The 20,509-nt window shown below is 57.7% G+C and overlaps 1 protein-coding gene across 1 annotated transcript in view; it reads left to right on the top strand.

Moving 5' to 3' along the window:
- The window catches only part of LOC119114199 (collagen alpha-5(IV) chain-like), a 30,080-nt gene extending 17,486 nt beyond the window's left edge, over nt 1-12,594 (top strand). The window contains 11 exon segments of the mRNA XM_037238399.1: nt 780-907; nt 2,099-2,130; nt 4,144-4,301; nt 5,154-5,429; nt 5,911-6,112; nt 8,023-8,629; nt 9,338-9,772; nt 9,774-9,952; nt 10,081-10,258; nt 11,564-11,678; nt 12,235-12,594. Of these exon segments, the coding sequence (XP_037094294.1) occupies nt 780-907; nt 2,099-2,130; nt 4,144-4,301; nt 5,154-5,429; nt 5,911-6,112; nt 8,023-8,629; nt 9,338-9,772; nt 9,774-9,952; nt 10,081-10,258; nt 11,564-11,678; nt 12,235-12,594 (2,670 nt within the window).
- The last annotated feature ends 7,915 nt before the right edge of the window (nt 12,595-20,509 follow it).

Raw genomic sequence — 20,509 nt, 5'->3', positions numbered from 1 at the left:
ACTGTCAAATCTCATGACGGCCTTCATGTGTGCGTAAACCTACTGGTGATGCCTACATTTAAATAATTTTTATATTATTATAATATTATATATATATATATATATCCTCTCTCTTCTCTCCTCTCTTCTCTTCTCTCTCCTCTCTCTCCTCTCTCTCTCTCTCTCCTCTTCTTTCTTCTCCTCTCTTCTCCTCTCTCTCTCTCCCTCTCTCTCTCTCTCTCTCTCTCTCTTTCTCTCCTATATATATATATATTATATAAATAAATATTATTAAATAATTAAATAATTAATAAGAAAACAGAGTGAATTTTTAGACGCATGATGAGCAACGTCATAATTTCTACCAGGCAGGGGTAGGTCGAAACTACCCCTGCCTTTAGCTATCTTGAACCTGCTGCCTCGAGCCTACCACATTGGAGCTAACGGTTAGCTTCGACTCCTGTAACGGTTACGTAACAAATATTTTCGGCGCGGCATCGTTGGTGATGTTGGCGTGTGTGTCTCAATATACAAGTTCGCTATGCGCCATGATCATTTTGCTAATGATCTCACAGCAACTGATGTGACAACTTATGGTGAATCTTTATCTCTATGATCTTGTGGTACTTGGTATGGCCTCGGGGAAAATGTCATGATGTCACGCCAAAGACCTCACCATCATGTCGCACTATGGTCGGCTTTTCCCTTTGTCACGTCATTGCACCGCCCGATTTCTATGACCGTCAGCGCGTTGTAGGGCTTCGGCGAGTGCTGACCTGACTCCTGAACGCTAACCCCAGGGCGAGTACGGCGAGCCCGGTCTGCCGGGACTGGACGGCACCGACGGCCGGCCCGGACGTCCGGGCACGGACGCCGACACGTTCAACGTCTTCTACCTGAAGGGAGAGAGCGGTCCGCCCGGCCTAGAGTAAGCACTCGTCCCTGCTGCGACTAAGCGGCGAGTTGTCTCACACCGTCCGACAGTGAGCTGCAGTGAGGTCCCGCTCCGTCCCACGAGCGAGCTTTGAGAGCGGTCTTGTCCTGGCTCGGGGCCGGCTGCTGGTAGCGTCTCGAACACCGACTCCGTCCGGCGTCCGGCAGGCTGACCTGGAGAGCCCGGAGGGGGGAGGGGGCGGGGCGCAGCTGGGGGTTCGGCTCTTAGGAGCGACAAGCCTGATGACGATGATTGGAATTATTAGGCAAATGAACATTAATTATATGGCGACTATTAGGGGTGCTCCTGAAAATGGGAGGCTTTAGAGCGGCACAGCCAAGATGATCGGCGGTGGTGAGCCTAGACAAGCAGCTTGATCCGAAGGGCGGGCATGATTCTCTTATTCCGGAGAGATCATGTCTGAAACACTTCAGTCAGAGGCGGATTCATAACGACCAACCCCCTCCCCACACACCAAGATGGCCAAAGTCTGGCAAGAAATGATAATTTCTGGAGGTCGAATGGAATCTAAGCAACACTTATGCAGAAACATTTGCTTTAGGACACCCTGGAGATAAATTAAGCAGAATGAGATGAGCTTTTCAAAATCAGGACATCTTTTCTATTTTTCCCCCAAGCAGGTGTTGTTCCCCTGCCCCCCCCCCCCCCCTAAAGGACGACGTTGTGGAACCGCCTTTGACTCCCAAATGTAAGACGTTCTGCGACATATATGTGAAGTCAAAATGAAGAGAAAAGACGCTAAGCGTTGTTTGGAATGCTCGCACCTACGAGGCTGTCAGTTAAGTCCTGACCCGAGTTGCACCCCATTCATCCGCCCTCACTCCCGAACGTGAGTACTGCACCCGGCAAATGTCCCGCGCGCCACACTGCACCACCCTTGGCCTTGTATAATGTTGACCTTCCTAGGAGCCGCGTGGTCCCGGCCTTCCCTGTTTCGCACGTGGTCACGGACTGCCCTGATGTCGGCCGTGGTGGAGCTTGACGCGACGGGCCTGCCTTGGCGTCGTCCGTCATTGCCCGCTCTGTGCCGCACCCCAGCATCAAGCCATCAAGCGCGCGTGCTCAACACCCGCCTTCTTTGCAGCGGACCGCCGGGACTGGACGGCCCGGACGGGCCGCCGGGGGAGCCAGGAGACGCCAGCGAGCCCGATGTTGGCCGCGCAGGCCGGGCGAGCCCGGCGAACCCGGCTTTCCAGGTGGGCGGCCGACGCCGCGCGCTCGGCCGGTCGGCGCGGCGCGGCGGCGGCTGCGGGCGGGCGGGTGTCACGCGCGAGAGTGCGGGGAACTGATGAAACGTGCCGGCTAACAACGCGACAAACGTCCATTGTCTGCAGCACAGCACCGGTTTGAATTCTCTTCACCGCCGTGGAACGTGCTTGTACAAGTGGTAGCCCGAGGGTGCCGGAAGCTTAATGATGGTCCAACTTCGCTCTAATTCTTGAACAGAAGCGCCAGCGAGCACTGTGATAACGCAGGCACAACTTCCTGGCTTTTTCGAAGTGGCGGCGCCCTCTGATGTTTTGCAGCTGCTTCCGTTCCGACCCCAGGCATTCATATATAAGATTAAATACTGAAAGACCAAATGCTTCTGAAACCCGAACATACCCGTATGATTTGTCATAATCGCGTTGTCGCGTGTTTGTCTTCCAATGCAATGACATTTTTTAAGTTGCCCCCCGAAACGTAACGTTATTAAATGCTCTACGGCGGTGTTTCCAATCACCGCCGGGCCCATCCCCAGCGACAGCACCATGACGAGTCCTGTTGCAGGTCCAGCCGGGCCTGAACGGGCCCCCCGGGCTTCCGCGGCTGCCCGGGTCGAATCGGGCCGCGAGGGTGGCCGGGGCCGCCGGGGCCCTCACTCCGCGGTCCGCCCGGCTTCAAGGGCTTCCCGGGAGGCCCGGGCGGGGCCGGCCTGCCCGGCCTGGCCGGCGCTGACGGACAGCCCGGCCGGGGCGGAGACCAGGTCAGGGGCGCGCACACCGCGCACCGCCGAGCGGCTCCGCGCGCGTGGCCAGTGCGGTTCGCGTGGTCCATTCAAGGGTACTCCTGCTATGCGTGGTTCGTGCTGCGCTGCACCGTGTCCGGAGCTGCTCTGTCGGCGATCGTGTCACCGCCGTGCCGCCTGTCGGCACTCGTGTCACCGCCGTGCCGCCTGTCGGCGCTCGTGCCACCACCGTGCCGCCTTTCTGCGCCTGGACGGCAGCAGGCCGTATTTTTCCGCTGCCTTTGACCGCTGCGTTCCGCTGTTTTTCCGTCGCGTTTCTGCTGCGTCCCGCCGTCTGGCCTCGACGCAGTGCTTGACCTTTGACCTCCGTTCCCCTGCGGGCAGGGCTGGCCCGGCCTGCCCGGCTTCCCCGGCGACCCGGGGCTGCCCATCCTGCCCGGCACGCCCGGACCCAGCGCGCCGGACGGCCTGCCCGGCGAGCCCGGCCGGCGCGGGCCGGACGGATCGGACGGACTGCCCGGACCGCGCGGACCGTCCGGCAGACCCGGACGGCCGGGCGACAGCGCTCCGGATGGGACACCCGGCTTCAAGGTGCGGCCGCCGGGCGTCGCAGGGGCTTTTGAACGGGCAGAGGATGGTGATTGGGGAATTGGCGCGTAGCGGTAGTTATTCGCCGCCACGTGCTGATCAGGTAACCGGTCCTGTGTGTGGCTAGATGCATGGGTGACCTATGAATGGATGCTTATATTTCAAAAATTGATAGCCAGACGAAGTAGTAACAGTTGTCACACAGGAAGAAGTGTGAAAGACAGGTAGAAGGCCAAACAGATGGACAGTCATATATGCAACTAAATGAACAAAAAGTCAGGTAAACAGATGGACAGATGAAACGTTAGGCAGGAAGTCAGATGGTTAATGCGTTATATGCCGTCCACCTTGCTAAAAAGGCCCTTCCGTAGATGGCTGTCTAGGGCCCTGTGTGTCACAGTAGACCCTTGGGTGCCAAAATAGGATCCTGAGTGCCACAACTAGGCCCGTTGGGCTACAATAGGCCCGCGGCTCTGTGGCGATACGACGGCGGTAAGGTTTATTGCGTAACAATGATGGGTTACACTAACAGTTACAGCTACGGTAAAAGCAACAGTAACCGTGCTAGGTTAGTCCGACGGAGCCCGCTCTGTGACCGGTGCGGCTGCTGACCCACCGGCCCGGAGGTCGTCCTGCATTGGGGTCACGGTCGTGTGCCGACAGGGGGCACGAGGCCCACCAGGCGACAGCCGGCCCGGCCGGCCGGGTCCGCCCGGCCGCGTCGGCCTGCCCGGCCTGCCCGGCGAGCTGGGCCTGCCGGGCCCCGACGGCGTGCCCGGCCTGCGCGGCCTGGTCGGGCAGCCGGGCATGCCCGGCGAGCAGGGTCCGAGCGCGGGCCGCGGCGAGCCCGGGCAGCCGGGGCAGCCGGGCCGCCGCGGTGCGCCCGGAGGCCCCGGCCGGCCTGGGATCGACGGACCGGCCGGCCTGCGCGGCGACGATAGCAGAAACCCAGGTGCGTGCTCCGCGCGGTCGGCTACCAGCGCTCCCTCACCCTCTCCCCCGGCTCGACTATCCGCGGCTGACTCCAGGCTAAGCGGGCCGTCTTTTCTCCGTGGGATGGGCTCGGCAAGCGCTTGCCTCATGCCGCTGGCTCTGTTTGCCGTCAGCTGCCTGCATTTTTTTCAGTGGCGATGTTATCTGCCAAACCCACTGCCTGCTGCTTGATTTTGGTAGCATGGAATCAGACTTTACACGGGTTTGAATGCTCAATGCCCAGCATCCGTGATTGGTTGCCGCCCAGACGTCAGCCGTCCCGCTCAGCTGTGATTGGTTGGATACCCAAACGTCAGCTTCCCTGCGATGCCTGTCGTCTGCGATTGGTTGAAGCACCGTGATGTCAGCCGTTCGCACATTGCGCACAGATTGATCGCTACGTTTACATTACGATCAGTCACGTAACGTGAGAAGAATAAACGTCAGTATCCCCCCCCCCCCCATCGCCAAACTTCACCAAGAGCATGATAACTATATGAACAGGGTGCGCCTGTCTGTCTGTCTGTCTGTTGTCGTCGTTTGCCTTTTGAGCCACGTGTAAGTCGAACGACGAGTGTGACGGAAATCCCGTGTTCATCACTGGCCGCGGTGCCCAGACCGCCCGTGATTGGTTGCAATGTCGGGACATCACTCGCCCGTGTCTGTGATTGGCTGTGGTGCCCTGACGCGCCCGTCTCTCCGTCAGGTCCGGCCGGCCTGCCGGGACGGCCGGGCCCACCGGGCCGGGGCGCCCAGAAGGGCTCCGTCGGTGAACCTGGGCCTCCGGGGCCCCAGGGCTGGCCCCCGGGCGCGCCCGGCGACAAGGGTGCGAGCGGCGTGTACGGCCCACCGGGGCCTCCGGGCCCGCCCGGCGAGCCCGGTTCGGCCTCCAAGCGCGGCTGCCCGGGCAAAATCGGCCTGCCCGGCCCACCTGGCTGGCCCGGCACCATGGGCCCGGACGGGCTGCCGGACTGCCCGGACCGCCCGGCGACGGCCTCCCCGGCCTGCCCGGCCCGTCCGGCGGTCCCGGGGACCGCGGACCGCCTGGGACCGGACGGCCGCGTCGGTCTCAAGGTGCGTGCGACGCTCCGCCCGTCCGCAGCCGAGCGTGCGTGGTCGGCGTTGCCATGTTTACATAGCTGGCTTGTGGTGGTTAGGTGTGACTCTCTGCTCGTGGTTATCGCATGTGAAGACTGTGCAGAGGCTCTTAAAACTTACCTCAGTTTTTGTAAACCCCAACGGACAGCTAAACGAAATGAGTTTGAAGCGGACGGCGTGAACGCAACTTGGCGACGGCTCTGTGCCCGCCAGCCATTTTGCGCCTGATGTATTTTAGAGCGACCTTGCCCCTGGACAAGCTATCCCGTCGGGTGGCGTGCGCAGACCGTCGGGAATGACACACCCATCGTCCCTGTGCTGGGCCGTGTACCGTGTGTCTGACCTGACCTGCCCTGACCTGATTCCGCAGGGCTTGCCCGGGGACACGAATCGCCTGCCGGGCCCGCCGGGCCCACGTGGGGATCCAGGCGTCGACGGCCGGCCGGGCCCGCGGGGCCCTCGCGGCCGGCCCGGCTCCCCCGGCTTCGGCGGCGACCGGGGCATGCCCGGCCTGGAAGGCATGCCCGGCCTGCTCGGTCCCGCCGGCGATCCTGGCACACCCGGCCGGCCAGGTATGACGTCATTCGGCCCGTGGCCAGGACGGACCAATAGTGTGCCGGGGTGTATCACTGAGCACTAAACACTGAGCACTGAGCACTGAGCGCTGGCACTGAGCGCTGAGCATTGGCACTGAGCACTGACACTGAGCACTGAGCGCTGGCACTGAGCACTGAGCACTGAGCGCTGGCACTGAGCACTGAGCACTGAGTGCTGGCACTGAGCACTGAGCACTGGCACTGAGCATTGCGACGTGGTTGGTGATCCTCGTAGACGAGACAGTTTGAGACTGCATAATCTGGGCGAAATTTACTGTTCGAAACGGTGCTGCTGATATTGATGTTTACAAACAAAATTCCGCACAGCTTCAGCGCGGAGAAATGCTGGTAAAACGCTACACAATACGGTTGGTGTATTACAATGTTCAGACACGTCTTATTGTCCGACTGCGGTTTGGTGACATTGTTAAACACATGTCAGGTTATTGTTTAAAGGGTGACAGACACTTGAGCTGAAAAAAAACAAAATCAGCCCTCGTCGTGTCTAAGTAAGTAACGGGCGACATGTTAAGCTTCTCTATGGAAGTGGATGGGGTCAACGATAGTTCGCTGGGATGAAATTGGTGGAAACAAATGGCAAGTGATTCTTTAAGCAGCCAAGAAGGAATAGGCCGAAGTTTTCAACCACCTTTGACCAGCCAAAACGAAAACAGGCTTGCGGCTTCCTCCTGATCTAAATCCTTACTTTCCACGACGTAACTTGCTTGTAGAAATCGTGTTTGGAAACCCCCACAACATGAAGTGACTATAACTGAGGTGTTCTAAATTGCGGGGGGCGGGGGGCGCCTCATGCTGAACTGAGCCCAGTGCCCAATGGCCCAGGCGTCCTGAATCATGCCCCCCCCCCCCCGGCGCACTTTTTGAGGGTCATGTCCAGGCCGGATGTGGCAACTAATTGCACTGGACGTCGCGTCACATTTGACCTCGTTTGTCTTCATTTTGCGGGGTGCCTCATCCGCCCACGTGCCAGTTATTGTGAGTGCTTTTTCGTGAGTTTTTTTCTGGTGAGCATATTAGATCAATCGTCAATCTTCAACGCATCTCTTCAGGCGAAAAGTACCCTATGGAATCACAAAGCGGACCTACTTACTGAAATGCGGTTTTGTGGAATCTTGAAGAAAATGCACTGGCGTAGAGTCTCAGCGCCGTAGATTTTGCGAGGGGCCATCGCCTCCTTGCCAGTGGATCGTTGAACTGTGAACGGAGACAGTGCGCCATGGAACGCTTGCTTTGAGCGGTACCCTTCTGGCGCGTGGCACCCACTTGACGTGCAACTCCACTTGCACGATGCAGCACCCTCGCACCGCGCAGCACGTCTGAACGGTGTAACACCCCTTCGCTCTGCGAGATCCCAGTAGAGTCACAGCGTGTAACACCCCTGCAGAGTACAACACCGCTGTTCACCCTCACACACCCGTGATCCGTCACACGCGTGTGACGCGTCGTGATCAGTGAGGTAACCAGTGTGACGCGACGTGCAACACTCCCACGCCGCGTCACACTCTTGTGCTGTCTAGCATCGCTACACCCCTGCGCTGTGAAACTCCAATGCACCGCACATCGCTCCTCAGCTGTGTAAGAACCCTGCATCGCATGACACCGCGGTGCTGTTTAGCACCTGAGTGGGGTGTAATAGCTCTGTATGGGTGTAACACCTCTGTGGGGATCTAACACCTGTGAGGTTGTAACGTCTATGCGGGTCGTAACACCTCTTCGGGGTGTATCATCTCTGCGGGGGTGTAGCATCTCTGCGGGGGTGTAACACCTCTGCGGGGGTGTAACACCTCTGCGGGGATGTAACACATCTGGGGTATAACACCCTTGCGAAGCGCTGCTGCCGCAAAATGACGCGGTTTCTGCCGCAGGCCTACCTGGAGGACCGGGTCGGCGCAGCGGTCGGCCCGGTCTCCCGGGCCAGGACGGCTTCAACGGACCACCGGGCCAGGACGGGCCACCCGGACTGCCAGGCCTGGCCGGCAAGCGCGGCTGCCCGGGTCGGCTGGGCCTGAAGGGCAACCCGGGCCTTCCGGGCCTCCCCGGCCCGGCGGGCCCGGGCGGACCCACCGGCCGACCGGGCGAGCCAGGGCTGCGCGGTCCGGACGGCCTGCCCGGCCGCGCCGGCGGCCGGGGCCAGCCGGGCGACGGCGGCCCGCGCGGCCCGCCCGGGCCCGGCAGCGTCGGTCGCGGCGGCGAGCGGGGCACGGACGGGTCGCCGGGTCTGCCGGGCCTCAGTGGCCCGTCCGGCCCGGCCGGAGACCCTGGCGATGACGGCGACAGCGGCCTGCCCGGCCTGCCCGGCTTCGACGGGCCGCCCGGGATCTCACCCAAGGGCGAGCGCGGCTACGACGGCGGCCCCGGCAGAGACGGCGTGCCGGGCCGCGACGGTGGGCCCGGCCAGCCGGGGCCAGCCGGGCCCGACGGTAGACCGGGACCGTCCGGCGACAGGGGTCTGGACGCACCGCCGGGCTTGCCGTGAGTCAGGGGCCGCCGTCACCGCCGCCACCAGCAGGGTGGTGTGATTTGGCGGAAGCAAAGACGGTGAAGTGTTGAGAGCGATCAGCTTTGCAGCCGTGACGGTACAAAGAAACAGTCCTAACATGGTTTGAAATGGAAAGGATTGGTCCTAATGCGCGAGACATTAACAATCAACAATCGGCACGTGGCTTGAGCTGATGTGTTTTCTCAGTGTGCAGAATGTGCCGGCCTGGCAGGCGGCGATGGTGCAGACTGCGCCCCGCTCTTCAATGCGCGGACAGCACGGTCACCATTCAGTGGCGTAGCCAGGGTTTCCCCCTGGAGGGGACCAAATTAGGTCACAGGGGGCCCTTTCAGTCAACGGGGTATTGTTTTGCCGCTTTGGGCCCTTTGTTTTTATTCGGAGTTCATTTTGAGGCTAGGGGTCCTATTCTGATGCCTAGCGAGTCTATTTTATGTTTTGCAATCCATTCAAATTTCGAGGCTTTAAAATGCAAAGAACTGGGGGGCATCGGTCTCAGACCCCTCTCCCCCGCCACCCCCAGGGGTATGGGCCCAAAAGCTCCTCTCTTGGCTACGCCTCTGCCCATTACCCCAGTCGTGACCTATTTGCGGTGTCTAGGCCTATCTTGACCTGCACCTGCCGCACCCGGCAGCAGCGCGTCTGACCTGCGCCGCTCTGACCTGTGCCTCGCCCTCCGGCAGCGGCCAGCGGGGTGAGCCCGGCTACCCGGCCCTCGACGGTCTGCCCGGACCGAGAGGCTATAAGGGCGAGCCCGGCCTTCCCGGCCTGGACGGCCGGGGCGGGAACCCGGGCCGGCCAGGCGACCGCGGCCTGGACGGCCTGCCTGGCTCGCCGGGCCGGCGCGGCCAGCGGGGTTGCCCCGGCGCGCCGGCACCTGGCTGGACGGCGGACCTGGCCTGCCGGGCGACGCCGGCCCGGACGGCTTCCCCGGGCTGGCCGGCCGGCCCGGCGAGCCCGGCCTGCCGGGGGTTGGACGGCCTGCCGGGCGGGTTGGGAGAGCCGGGCCTGCCCGGCCTGCGCGGCCCGCCCGGCTGGCGGCCGGGCCCGCCCGGGCCCACCGGCGACCCCGGCGGCCGCGGCCCGCCCGGGCCCTACGGCCCGCCGGGAGGGCCGGGGCCCTCCTGGCGACGACGCGCCGCAGACCGGGCCGCCGCCGCCCTCGCGCGGCTTCTTCTTCACGCGGCACAGCCAGTCGACGTACGTGCCGCAGTGTCCGCCCGGCACCAGCCAGCTGTGGCAGGGCTACTCGCTGCTGCACGTCACTGGGAATGCCAAGGCTCACGGCGCCGACCTCGGTGAGCGCAGTTTCAGACTCTATAATGATCCTGGACGTAGACCCGCGCGTCCCACCATGCCAGTGCACGCATACACTCTGAGTCCGCATGCAGAGTCCGCCTTAACGCCTGATGTGAACGCACCACAGGTACGCCAGGCTCCTGCCTGCTCAAGTTCACCACCATGCCGTACGTCTTCTGCAGCGGCAACGAGAAGTGCGAGTATGCCCAGCGTAACGACTACAGCTATTGGCTAAACACGCCGGAGCCGATGCCGGTGATGATGACACCGATTACGGGGGTTAACATCCAGCGGTACATCTCACGGTACGCGGGTGATGAGGATGTGTCCAGCTGGTACGCCTGTGATGAGGGTGTGTTCAGCTGGTACGCGTGTGATGAGAGTATATCCAGCTGTTACGCGTGTGATGAAAGTGTATCCAGTTGGCACGCCTGTGACGAGAGTATATCCAGTTGGCACGCCTGTGACGAGAGTATATCCAGTTGGCACGCCTGTGACGAGAGTATATCCAGTTGGCACGCCTGTGACGAGAGTATATCCAGTTGGCACGCCTGCGACGAGAGTATATCCGGTTGGTACGCCTGTGACGAGAGTATATCCAGTTGGTACGCCTGTGACGAGAGTATATCCAGTTGGTACGCCTGTGACGAGAGTATATCCAGTTGGTACGCCTGCGACGAGAGTATATCCAGTTGGGAGGCCTGTGACGAGAGTATATCCAGTTGGTACGCCTGCGACGAGAGTATATCCAGCGGGTTCGCCTGTGACGAGAGTATATCCAGCGGGTTCGCCTGTGATGAGAGTAGTTCCAGCTGGTACGCATGTGATGAGAGTATACCAAACTGGAACGCCTGTGATGGGGGTGTATCCAGCTGGTACGCCTGTGGTGAGGGTGCATCCGGCTGGTACGCTTGTGGTGAGGATGTTATCCGGCTGGTACGCGTGTGATGAGAGTATATCCAACTGGAACACCTGTGATGAGGGCGTATCCAGCTGGTACGCCTGTGATGAGAGTATATCCAGCTGATACGCCTGTGATGAGAGTATATCCGGCTGGTACGCCCGTGATGAGAGTGTATCCAGCTGGTACGCCTGTGGTAAGGGTGTCCACAATCCACACCGAGTGATGTGTCACACTGTCAGAGTGACGTGCCAGACAGTCAGAGTGGTGTGCCAGACAGTCAGAGTGGTGTGTCAGACAGTCAGAGTGGTGTGTCAGACAGTCAGAGTGGTGTGTCAGACAGTCAGTATGCATGCTCCGCGAACGGCGTTCGGCTAATTTACCGAAAATCAAGTGGTGCCCATACACCGAATTGGTTCTCAAGTTTCCCATCTTTTCAGGGGCGTAGTTTCCTATTCAGTTGAGGGAACTCCAGCCCCTTCTCCCCTCCCCCCAAACACACATGACCTCCAGCCCCCCCCCCCCTACACACACTTGGACCCAGGCCCCCCAACTGTTAGAAGAAAGTGGACCAAACCCGGGAAGAAACCACTTTGTTGGCTATTTCCGCGTAGGTTTCGTCATTTTTCACTTTCAGCCTCCATCCACCTAAACCCATTTTGCCAAACTACGCCCCTGTATCTTCCACATATGCTTGCATCTGTTGCAGCTGTTCTGTGTGTGAAGCACCAACAAGAGCCATAGCCATCCACAGCCAGGACGTGGCCATACCGGAGTGTCCAGCCAACTGGGAAACCATGTGGACCGGCTACTCCTTCCTCATGGTGAGGCACGACGTTGTTGGAAGCCTTTGCTACCCGCAGGTTTACGCACGAGTTTTCAGTTGACGTTTCTTCTGACGATCCCACTGATGTATTCGTGCTTATTTTTGATCTATGTTATTTCTGTATTATTTTTGCTATATGCTGACGTTTCCGTGCTTATATTCCGAAGCTAAGTATTAAGCAAGTCTTCCGCGGCAATGAGGCGGCGAGCGATGTATATACACTGGCACCTTGCTCTTCTCGAATTCAAACTTACGTTTGAATTCGGTTGCATGACCAATATGGCTACTAGCTCGTGTGAGTCTGGCCGTTTGCGTGTGACACCATCACTACACATGTGACTGTAAACTACCCAGGTGGCTGTTAACTACCCATGTGACCGTATATCTGCCCATGTGACTATTTGGCCGTCCTCGCGTCCACAAACCGTGCTTGTGAGAATACGACTGGGCCTGTCACGGCCAAAGTGTGACCAAAACCTCGCTGGGACCGACGACTCTGCTGTTGTGCTGGGGCCTGGCTGCCCCGTTGGTGACCGAGGCCGGCTGTGCCGCAGCACACGGACGCGGGCGCCGAGGGCGGCGGCCAGTCGCTCGTCTCTCCCGGCTCCTGCCTGGAGGACTTCCGGCCGACGCCCTTCATCGAATGCCACGGCCACGGCCGCTGCAACTTCTTCACCACCGCCTACTCCTTCTGGCTGACCACCATCGCCGAGTACGCACAGTTCCGCCAGCCGCAGCAGCAGACGCTGAAGGCGGGCAACTTGCGAACACGCGTCTCGCGCTGCGTCGTCTGCCGCCGTCGCTACCGACTGCCGCCGCCGCCGCCGCCGCCGCCCTCGTGGCAGTTCGAGCTGCCGTTCTATGGGCGGTCCGCACGACACGCACCCGGCAACAGCACGGCGCCGGCCGCCTAGCGGGCGGGCCGCCGCCGCCGCTGGGGACCGCACGACGTCACGCGTGACGAGCGTGACGCGACGAGTCCGCACCGGGGCAGCCTGGGGCGCCAACGGCGCGGCGGGGCGCCCGCGCGCGCCGGGGGTCCCGGGCTACGCCACATTCACTGCCATAACACTGCCCATTCACTGCCCAACGCTGCCCGGGTCCGCCGCCGGCTGGAGGGGTGGGGGGGGGGGGGGGAGGTGTTCGCGAGGACGATCAGGGAGCGTCTGTGCTCGGAGGGTGAGGCGGCTGCTGCCGTGCCGTAGCGGAGGACGTGGAACGTGACGTGCCGTGGAGTCTGTCCTAGGACGTGCCAGTGCTTACGCTCCACATGTGGTGGCACGTGCCTCACACGGCCCCGGCAGTGATGGCCCGGACGCACGCGTCGCTCTGGGTCCCGCTGCCGGTAGTGATGGCTCGGACGCACGCGTCGCTTTGGGTCTCCTTGCCGGTAGTGATGGCCCGGACGCACGCGTCGCTCTGGGTCCCCAGCCGTGATTAAGGTTTCCGTGTCAATGGCATTGCGACCAGCCAGCGGAGCGCAGTGCCTGAGAAAATCGCGACAAAATTGGAAATTGTACGAACGGTACGGTGCTCAGTGATATCAACGCACGATGAAGTGGTATGTCTTAAATACACGGCAAGCTGTGAATCATACACGGTGCGATTGATAACCAACGTGAATCATTATCACATGATCGCTTTCGGCCAACGCAATCGATTGTGCAGATCTTAGCGCAGTGAGCAGTGAAAGTCCAGCTTGATCGAAAGCTTATGTGCGGTAACGGCGGCGGGTCGGTGATCTCACAGCACAGCGTATAGCAGGCTAGCAGAAGCGAATTATGACACCTGGATTATTTGCACGACAGTCGTGTGCATATGCAGTACGCAGTGCTGAGCTTACTGCGATGACGTTCGAATCCAAAGCCGTGGTTTTTAATTTTGTCCCGCTGCGTTGCGCGATTTTACTGCTTGAGCCCCATCAGCTTCGTTCAACCGCCGGTGATATGTAGCTTTACGTGTTGTACACGAACAACTAATGACTCACGCACGCACATAAATCAATGTCAGCAGCGAGTGCTACGCAACGCATTCTTTCACGCGAACGGTATATCTAATATCTCTCCAGCAACTGCTATTTAGGTCGCGTTCTGGCAAACCACACGGCGTCGGCGACTGCGTGAAACATGACGCCACCGGATCAAACTCTGACCTCATGTGCACTCCCTCGCATCTCGCCAGTGGTGGCGACGTCACCGGATCAATATCTGACGTCAGGTGCACTTCCTCGCATCTCGCTAGTGCTGACGACGTCACCGGATCAAACTCTGACGTCAGGCGCACTCCCTCGCATCTCGCCAGTGGTGGCGACGTCACCGGATCAAACTCTGACGTCAGGCGCACTCCCTCGCATCTCGCCAGTGGTGGCGACGTCACCGGATCAAACTCTGACGTCAGGCGCACTCCCTCGCATCTCGCCAGTGGTGGCGACGTCACCGGATCAAACTCTGACGTCAGGCGCACTCCCTCGCATCTCGCCAGTGGTGGCGACGTCACCGGATCAAACTCTGACGTCAGGCGCACTCCCTCGCATCTCGCCAGTGGTGGCGACGCCACCGGATCAAACTCTGGCGTCAGGGGCACTCCCTCGCATCTCGCCAGTGGTGGCGACGCCACTGGGTCAAACTCTAACCTCATGTGCACTCCCTAGCAGCTCGCTAGTCGCTGCCGTCGCTGAAACGCCGCCGTTGGACGCGGGGATTATGCTGAATGGCGCCTCCATTGATCATGCCACCCGTGCGATTTGTGGTAAAACACGTATTTTAACGCGGCTTCAGTTTCAGTACCAGTGGTGGTACTGAAGCCAGCCGTCCCGGTGGCTCAGTTGGTTAGAGCGCCTGCCTTCCGATGCGCCCACCCGTGGCGGGGTGGGTTCGAGTCGCTTTAAAGCGCTTGCTATTTGCCCTTGACAGGTATGGCCTGCGGCCGAAGGCAGCGGTCGCGCTAAAGATCAGTTGACATCAGAGGGCAGGACGGACCGTGCCGAGCATTGCGGCACGCTAAGCTTTCGCCACCAAATTCTGCCGTTGACATGGAATTGCGCGATCGGATGGTAGGGGTCAAGGCTCACACAACAAGCACTGCTTAGCGTGAGCTCTGATCCCGGAACTCCATCCACTCAAAGGGTTCGGATCAAATCTTTAAATAAGTACAAAAGGGCCGCGTTAATGAAGCTATCCTTCAGATAACTGGGTTGCATCGCAAATTATGCACATTCCGTATCTGGTTCACGAGAAGTGGTTATACCCCGCAGGCCGACTCGCTGTGTCACTGGACTGCCATCGGAAAACATGGATGCTTATAGGTCCTGACGGCGGAAGGCGCCAGCTGAGCCGTAAAGTGCTGCCACCTATACATCGGCAAACCGTATTTAGCCACATCACGCCAGCGCATGAAAAGGGACCGCCCATAAATTACGCTGAGTAGCTTTCGTCATTGGCAACCCTCCCGCTCCCCATGTTACACGCTGGTTACGCTTGGTTAAGTAACCAAGGTGTAACCCCCCTCCCCGTGGTCACGCTGGTAACGCCCCGAGAAAGCAACGTGTTTTTGGCCCCTATTGAGCCAAAGCTGTGAAACAAATGAAGACCATGTTTCTTTTCATGAAACACAGCACATGAGTATAGGGCTTTGAGGTTTCATTAACTAATGCTTTAGTAAGATTAGGAAGTAGACTTGGGTGTAACGTTGCGTTGTCCAAGACCTCGCCCTCTCTCCCATGCTATGCTTTTGCTTTGCCCCACTTCATAAAAAGCCCTCCCCCGCCACGCGTAACGACCGTGTGGACGACCCCGAAAGCCACATCTACGCTAGCACCTCACGACGCTCACTAGTGATCGGTCACATGCGGCAATTAAACATTCGCTCCAGTCCCAGAGCTGGGAAGCAAAACTACATGAAACACTTATCTCCGGAGTTTATGCGCTAACGAAAATATGGAGACAAAAGCATCAAACAGGTCAAGAGCCATGGCGTGGTTGGACTGATCTCTTACGGGCTGTTTTATTCATCACAAGACGTCGGCTGGCACGCCACAGAGCCGAGCCGCAAGATTCGCAGGGTGGTGGATGTCGTTCGTAAAATTATTGATTTAATTAATTTAATAATTAAATGTCGATAAAATTATCACCGTATTGCGATGATCCAAGTACGCCGATGTTCCGGTCCTGGTTGGGTACTCAGACACTGGCCAATATTGGCCAGTTGGCACTCAGACGCTGGCCGATATTGGCCAGTTGGCACTCAGACGCTGGCCGATATTGGCCAGTTGGCACTCAGACACTGGCCGATACTAGCTAGTTGGTCACGGATACGCAGATTGCCGGGTGTATCCGTGACCAGGGGTGGATCCAGAGGGTGACACAGGGCCATGCCCCCTCCCCCTCCCCTTGGGCCCGAAGGGGTCCATTGGCTTCGGGGGGGGGGCATCGTCGGCCGAACAGGTGCAGTTTTTTTAACACAAAACGCAACAAAACTGGATATATATATATATATATATATTATATATATATATATATATATATATATATATATATATATATGGACTTCCAGACGACCAAGAACAGTTGTAAGCAAAACTGCAGGGCTTATGAGAAGTCAAAAAAACATCAATGATTGGAAAAGTTGTAAACTGGGAAAAAAGCCCTGTGCTGTTATTGGGGCCCTTCCTGCCAGCGTGCCGGAGCACTTTTGTCAATCACAAGCCCTTCCGCGTGTTCTTTTCATCCGCCATAAAGGCTCTGTGGGCTATAGCCGGGATCCCATATCTTAATCTGCCGGGGTGTTCTCGGTTGCTCAGGGGCCATTTACGTGGGTCTCAGTTAGCCTACCGACGCACTTGCAATATGCTCAGGGGCGCTCTTCATTGGTCTAGAGCGCTTCCAATTCTCTGTTACTTGCTTAGGGCCCCGCACTCTTGTCGGGGGTCATCTGACGGCCTGCTTGGGCACACCAGTCGTTCGGAGACCCTTCACACTGGGTCTTGGGTACTTCTTTCCTTAATTGGGGGCCCTACGCTTTTGGAGGGAAGCCCATCTGATAACCTGCTCGCCCGCATTCAATCGTTCAGGCCCTCTCTACATTGGGTCTGGGGCACATGCCATTTGAATAGGGCCCTACGCACTTGTCGTGGCCCCTCTGTTGGCCTCCTTGGCCACACTGGATTGCTCGGGGGGCCCTGCACATCCGCTCTTGGTGTTTAAATTTGGGGCCCTCTGCTCATATCGGAGTCATATCTGATAATCTGTTCGGGTACACTCCGCATCGGGTTTTAGGTACTTCTTATTTGAATGGAGGGCCTTACGCTCCTGTCGGGACCCCTTCTGATAAGATGCTTGGGAACAATCGATCGTGGGGGAAATCTACATGTGGTTTTGGGTACTTCCTTTTTGAATGGAGGGCCCTCCGCGATTTTCGGGATCCTATCTGTTAACCTGCTCTGGCGCACTCGATTATTCGGGGCCCTCCACATCGTGTCGTGGGTATTTCATATTTGAGCGCAAGGGTGAACGCTCGTCGGGACCCCATTTGTTAACCTGCTCGGGTGCACACGAATATGCGAGAGCCCTCCACATAGTGTTTTGGACACTTCTTATCTAAATGGAGGGCCCCACGTACTTGTCGGGGACCCCACCTGTGCGCCGCTTCGGCCACACTGAATTGTCCACGGGCCCTGCACATTGGGTCTTGATGTTTGAATTTAGAGCCCTGCACTCCTGTCTGGGCCACCTGATAATCTGCTCAGGTATACTCCATCTTTCCGGGCCCTCCGCACTGGGTTCTGGGTACTTCTTTTCGGAATAGAGGGCGCTACGTTCTTCTCGAATGCCTTCTGATAAGCTGCTCGGGCACATTCTATCATTCTGGGGCCATTCACAAAAGGTCTTCGGTGTTTCCCATTCGAATGGAGGGCTCTACGCTCTTATTGGGAGCCCTATTTCTTAACCTGCTCGGCCACGCTTGATCATTTGGGGAGCTCTACATTGGGTTTTGGGTGCTTCCTGTTTGAATGGTGGGCCCTATATGTTAACCTGCTCTGACGCACTGGATCATTCGGGATTCCTCTGCATTGGGTCTTAAATACTTCCTTTTTGAACGGAGGGCCCTACGCTCTCTTTGCGAACTTTATCTGTTAGCCTGCTCGGGCGCAGTCGATCGTTCAGAGCCCTACACATTGTGTCGTGAGTATTTCTTTTTTGAATGGATGGTCTTTTGTTCTTGGCGGGCCCCATCTATTAAGCTGCTCGGGCCGGTGGCGAATGCAGAGGAAGGGGGGGGGGGGGGGGGGAGGCACGAGACCATGTCCCATGGACCATGCCGAGGGAACCTAAAGGCTCCGGAGGAGCCCATAACTGGCCGGACGGACGCAGTTTTCTTACAACAAGATTGGAAGCCTCTGGGTCTACAGACGACCAATAACAATTGTTCGCAAAAGTGAAGAGTTCATAAGCAGACCAAGCTCATTTTTTGTTCATTGAGAAAGTGTTGTTTGGGGGAAATTTTGGGCCTCATTACACTGTCTAGGGTCATCGCGCTGTTGGTTTTCTGGCCCTATATGTCCACTTGCCGGGCCACTCTGATTGCCGCTAAGAAGTTTTCCACGTTGCCCTTGACGTCTGCATTTTCTCGCAAGGCCCAATGTGCTGTTGGGACGCTATCTGTCTCCATGCCTGAGCACCGTTGATCGATCAGGTTTTCCTCAACAGATTCTTCCCATGCGCCCGAAAGCCTCTTTACGCTTTTTCCAGGCCCCATATGCCAGGGTACACTCAGTTGCTCAGGGGCCCTTGATTTAAGTCTCCGGCTCACACGAAATATCTCGGGCTCATATAAAACACTGCCAGCCTACCGAGGCACTACCGGTCGTTCATGGGCCCACCACGTTGGTCTTGGGTTCTTTTTGCGTGCTCTGAGGACCCTATGCTTGTTGACGGGAGCCACTTTGCTGGCCTCCTACGGCATCCATGCTCGCTCAGGCTTCGTCCCTATTGGCCTTGGTGACTTGGCCTCAGAGCACCGGTCGAATATGTGTATTCGAGATCACATGTCGGCTGGACCACCCCACACACACCGGCGAGTTGCCGCACACAACGCCGACAGGGAGACTCCCCTCCCCCTCCCCCCCCCCACGCGCCCGAGTAGCACCTCTTGTACTTCTTCCAAGGCTCATCCCCGCAACACGATCTGCGAGCGACTGTCCGGCGCCACCGTGACGCACCGCCCCGAGCCGCGATTATTCTCCTCACTCAGACATGAGTCATCGCCCCACTCGTCCTACATGCTCACACTGACCCGGGGCATGGTCCACCGCTACAATGTGCGCCGATGAATTTTTACGCGCAATTGCCGAACGTAATTTTACATGCCGCCAACGTCTTGTGTGTCATTTTCATCAGCTATTGAGTGCGTGGCACTTATTGTACTGGAGTATCACGTTCTTGGCATATTTCGAATGCTAGGATATGTTGTACTCCTTTATAACAGGGAAAAAAATCTGCGCTTGTCATCAGCCATCAACTGATGGCTCGTGGTTGGTGCCATCAGTTGATGGCTGATATACACGTCGCCCAGCCAGCTAGGCGTAAAACATAAGCTAGGAGTGAATTTCATGCTTGGTTTTGATGGTTGTTAGCAGCTACCTTGAATTTGTTTTGCCTGTTGTTCCGGAGCATTTAGCCTCAAAATCACAGCATTTAACATGATCTGTAGAAAGTAAGTGAGTTCTATGTGTATGCATGTGTGGCACGCCTCGCTTTATAAGGCCGTGCGCAGTTAGATGGGTTTCCGTATTTATGAAATGAATGAATGAGTAGATACATGCGTGCATATACGTATATATATATATATATATATATATATATATATATATATATATATATCTTACATACGACTTGTCTCAAAATGTATTGACCGAAATGCCAGGATATTTTTTGGAGGGGGGCTCCAAACTCCATGGGCCCCCGCAATGTTGCGTGCCTCCCCCCTTGACGAAGTCCTGGATCCGCCCCGGTCCGTGACCAACTGGCCAACATTGCCGGTGATATCAGCCTGACGTGATCCGTGGAGCACAGGACGGGTCTGTCAGTAAAACACTGCCAAAGTGTATGTTTTAGAAGAACTGGAGGGATACATTCTGTACATTGTGTAAGTCTGCCGATGTAACAGAGTCTTGTGGGGAGCGATCCAAGGCCTTCTCCCCTCAACGCACCTACAGTCAGCTTCGAGGGGAGAAGGGGCAATTACTTCCGGCTTAAGGTCAGGCAATGATTGTGTTATTTTTGTGAAATAAATTGACATGTATTTTTGGTGAAATACATTGACGTATTTTTTTTCACCACGACACAACACGCATTCAATACGCTTGAACGTCAAGTGAGCCTCCCAACCGGCCCTTCTGCCAGACTCATCGGGCGCAGTGAGTCCTATGTGTGGTGTCCGTGACAACGGTGGCCTTGGCTCAGCTGACTTGTCGGCGGCCTGTGCGATACATGGCTGCAGAGCCGTCTGATCGTCTGATCTGATCTGATCTGCCTGATGGTAGCAACGGGGAGGGCAGTCCCGGGCTCCGCCGCCCGGCACGGCCTTGTAGTGTTGTGTGATGTTATCTCGTCCTGGAAAATCCTGATTGGAAAAACCAGAACTCCAGCCAATGGGGAAACGTGCAATTTTTGGCAAATCATGCAGGAAAATCCCCGTATCTAAATGACATGATCTAACCGTGTACCGTGTAAGAATTCAACGAGGAGAACGAGCGAGTCAGGATAAGAGAGTCGCCGAGGAGAGAGTGGAAATTGAATGGAAGCCAATTCCCATTGACGTAATTGATGAGCA

The sequence above is a fragment of the Pollicipes pollicipes genome, unplaced genomic scaffold (genome assembly GCF_011947565.3).
Source record: "Pollicipes pollicipes isolate AB1234 unplaced genomic scaffold, Ppol_2.1 Scaffold_7262;HRSCAF=8765_pilon_pilon_pilon, whole genome shotgun sequence".
NCBI classification, from domain to species: Eukaryota; Metazoa; Arthropoda; class Thecostraca; order Pollicipedomorpha; family Pollicipedidae; genus Pollicipes; species Pollicipes pollicipes.
This window is presented reverse-complemented; position numbering and strand designations above follow the sequence as displayed.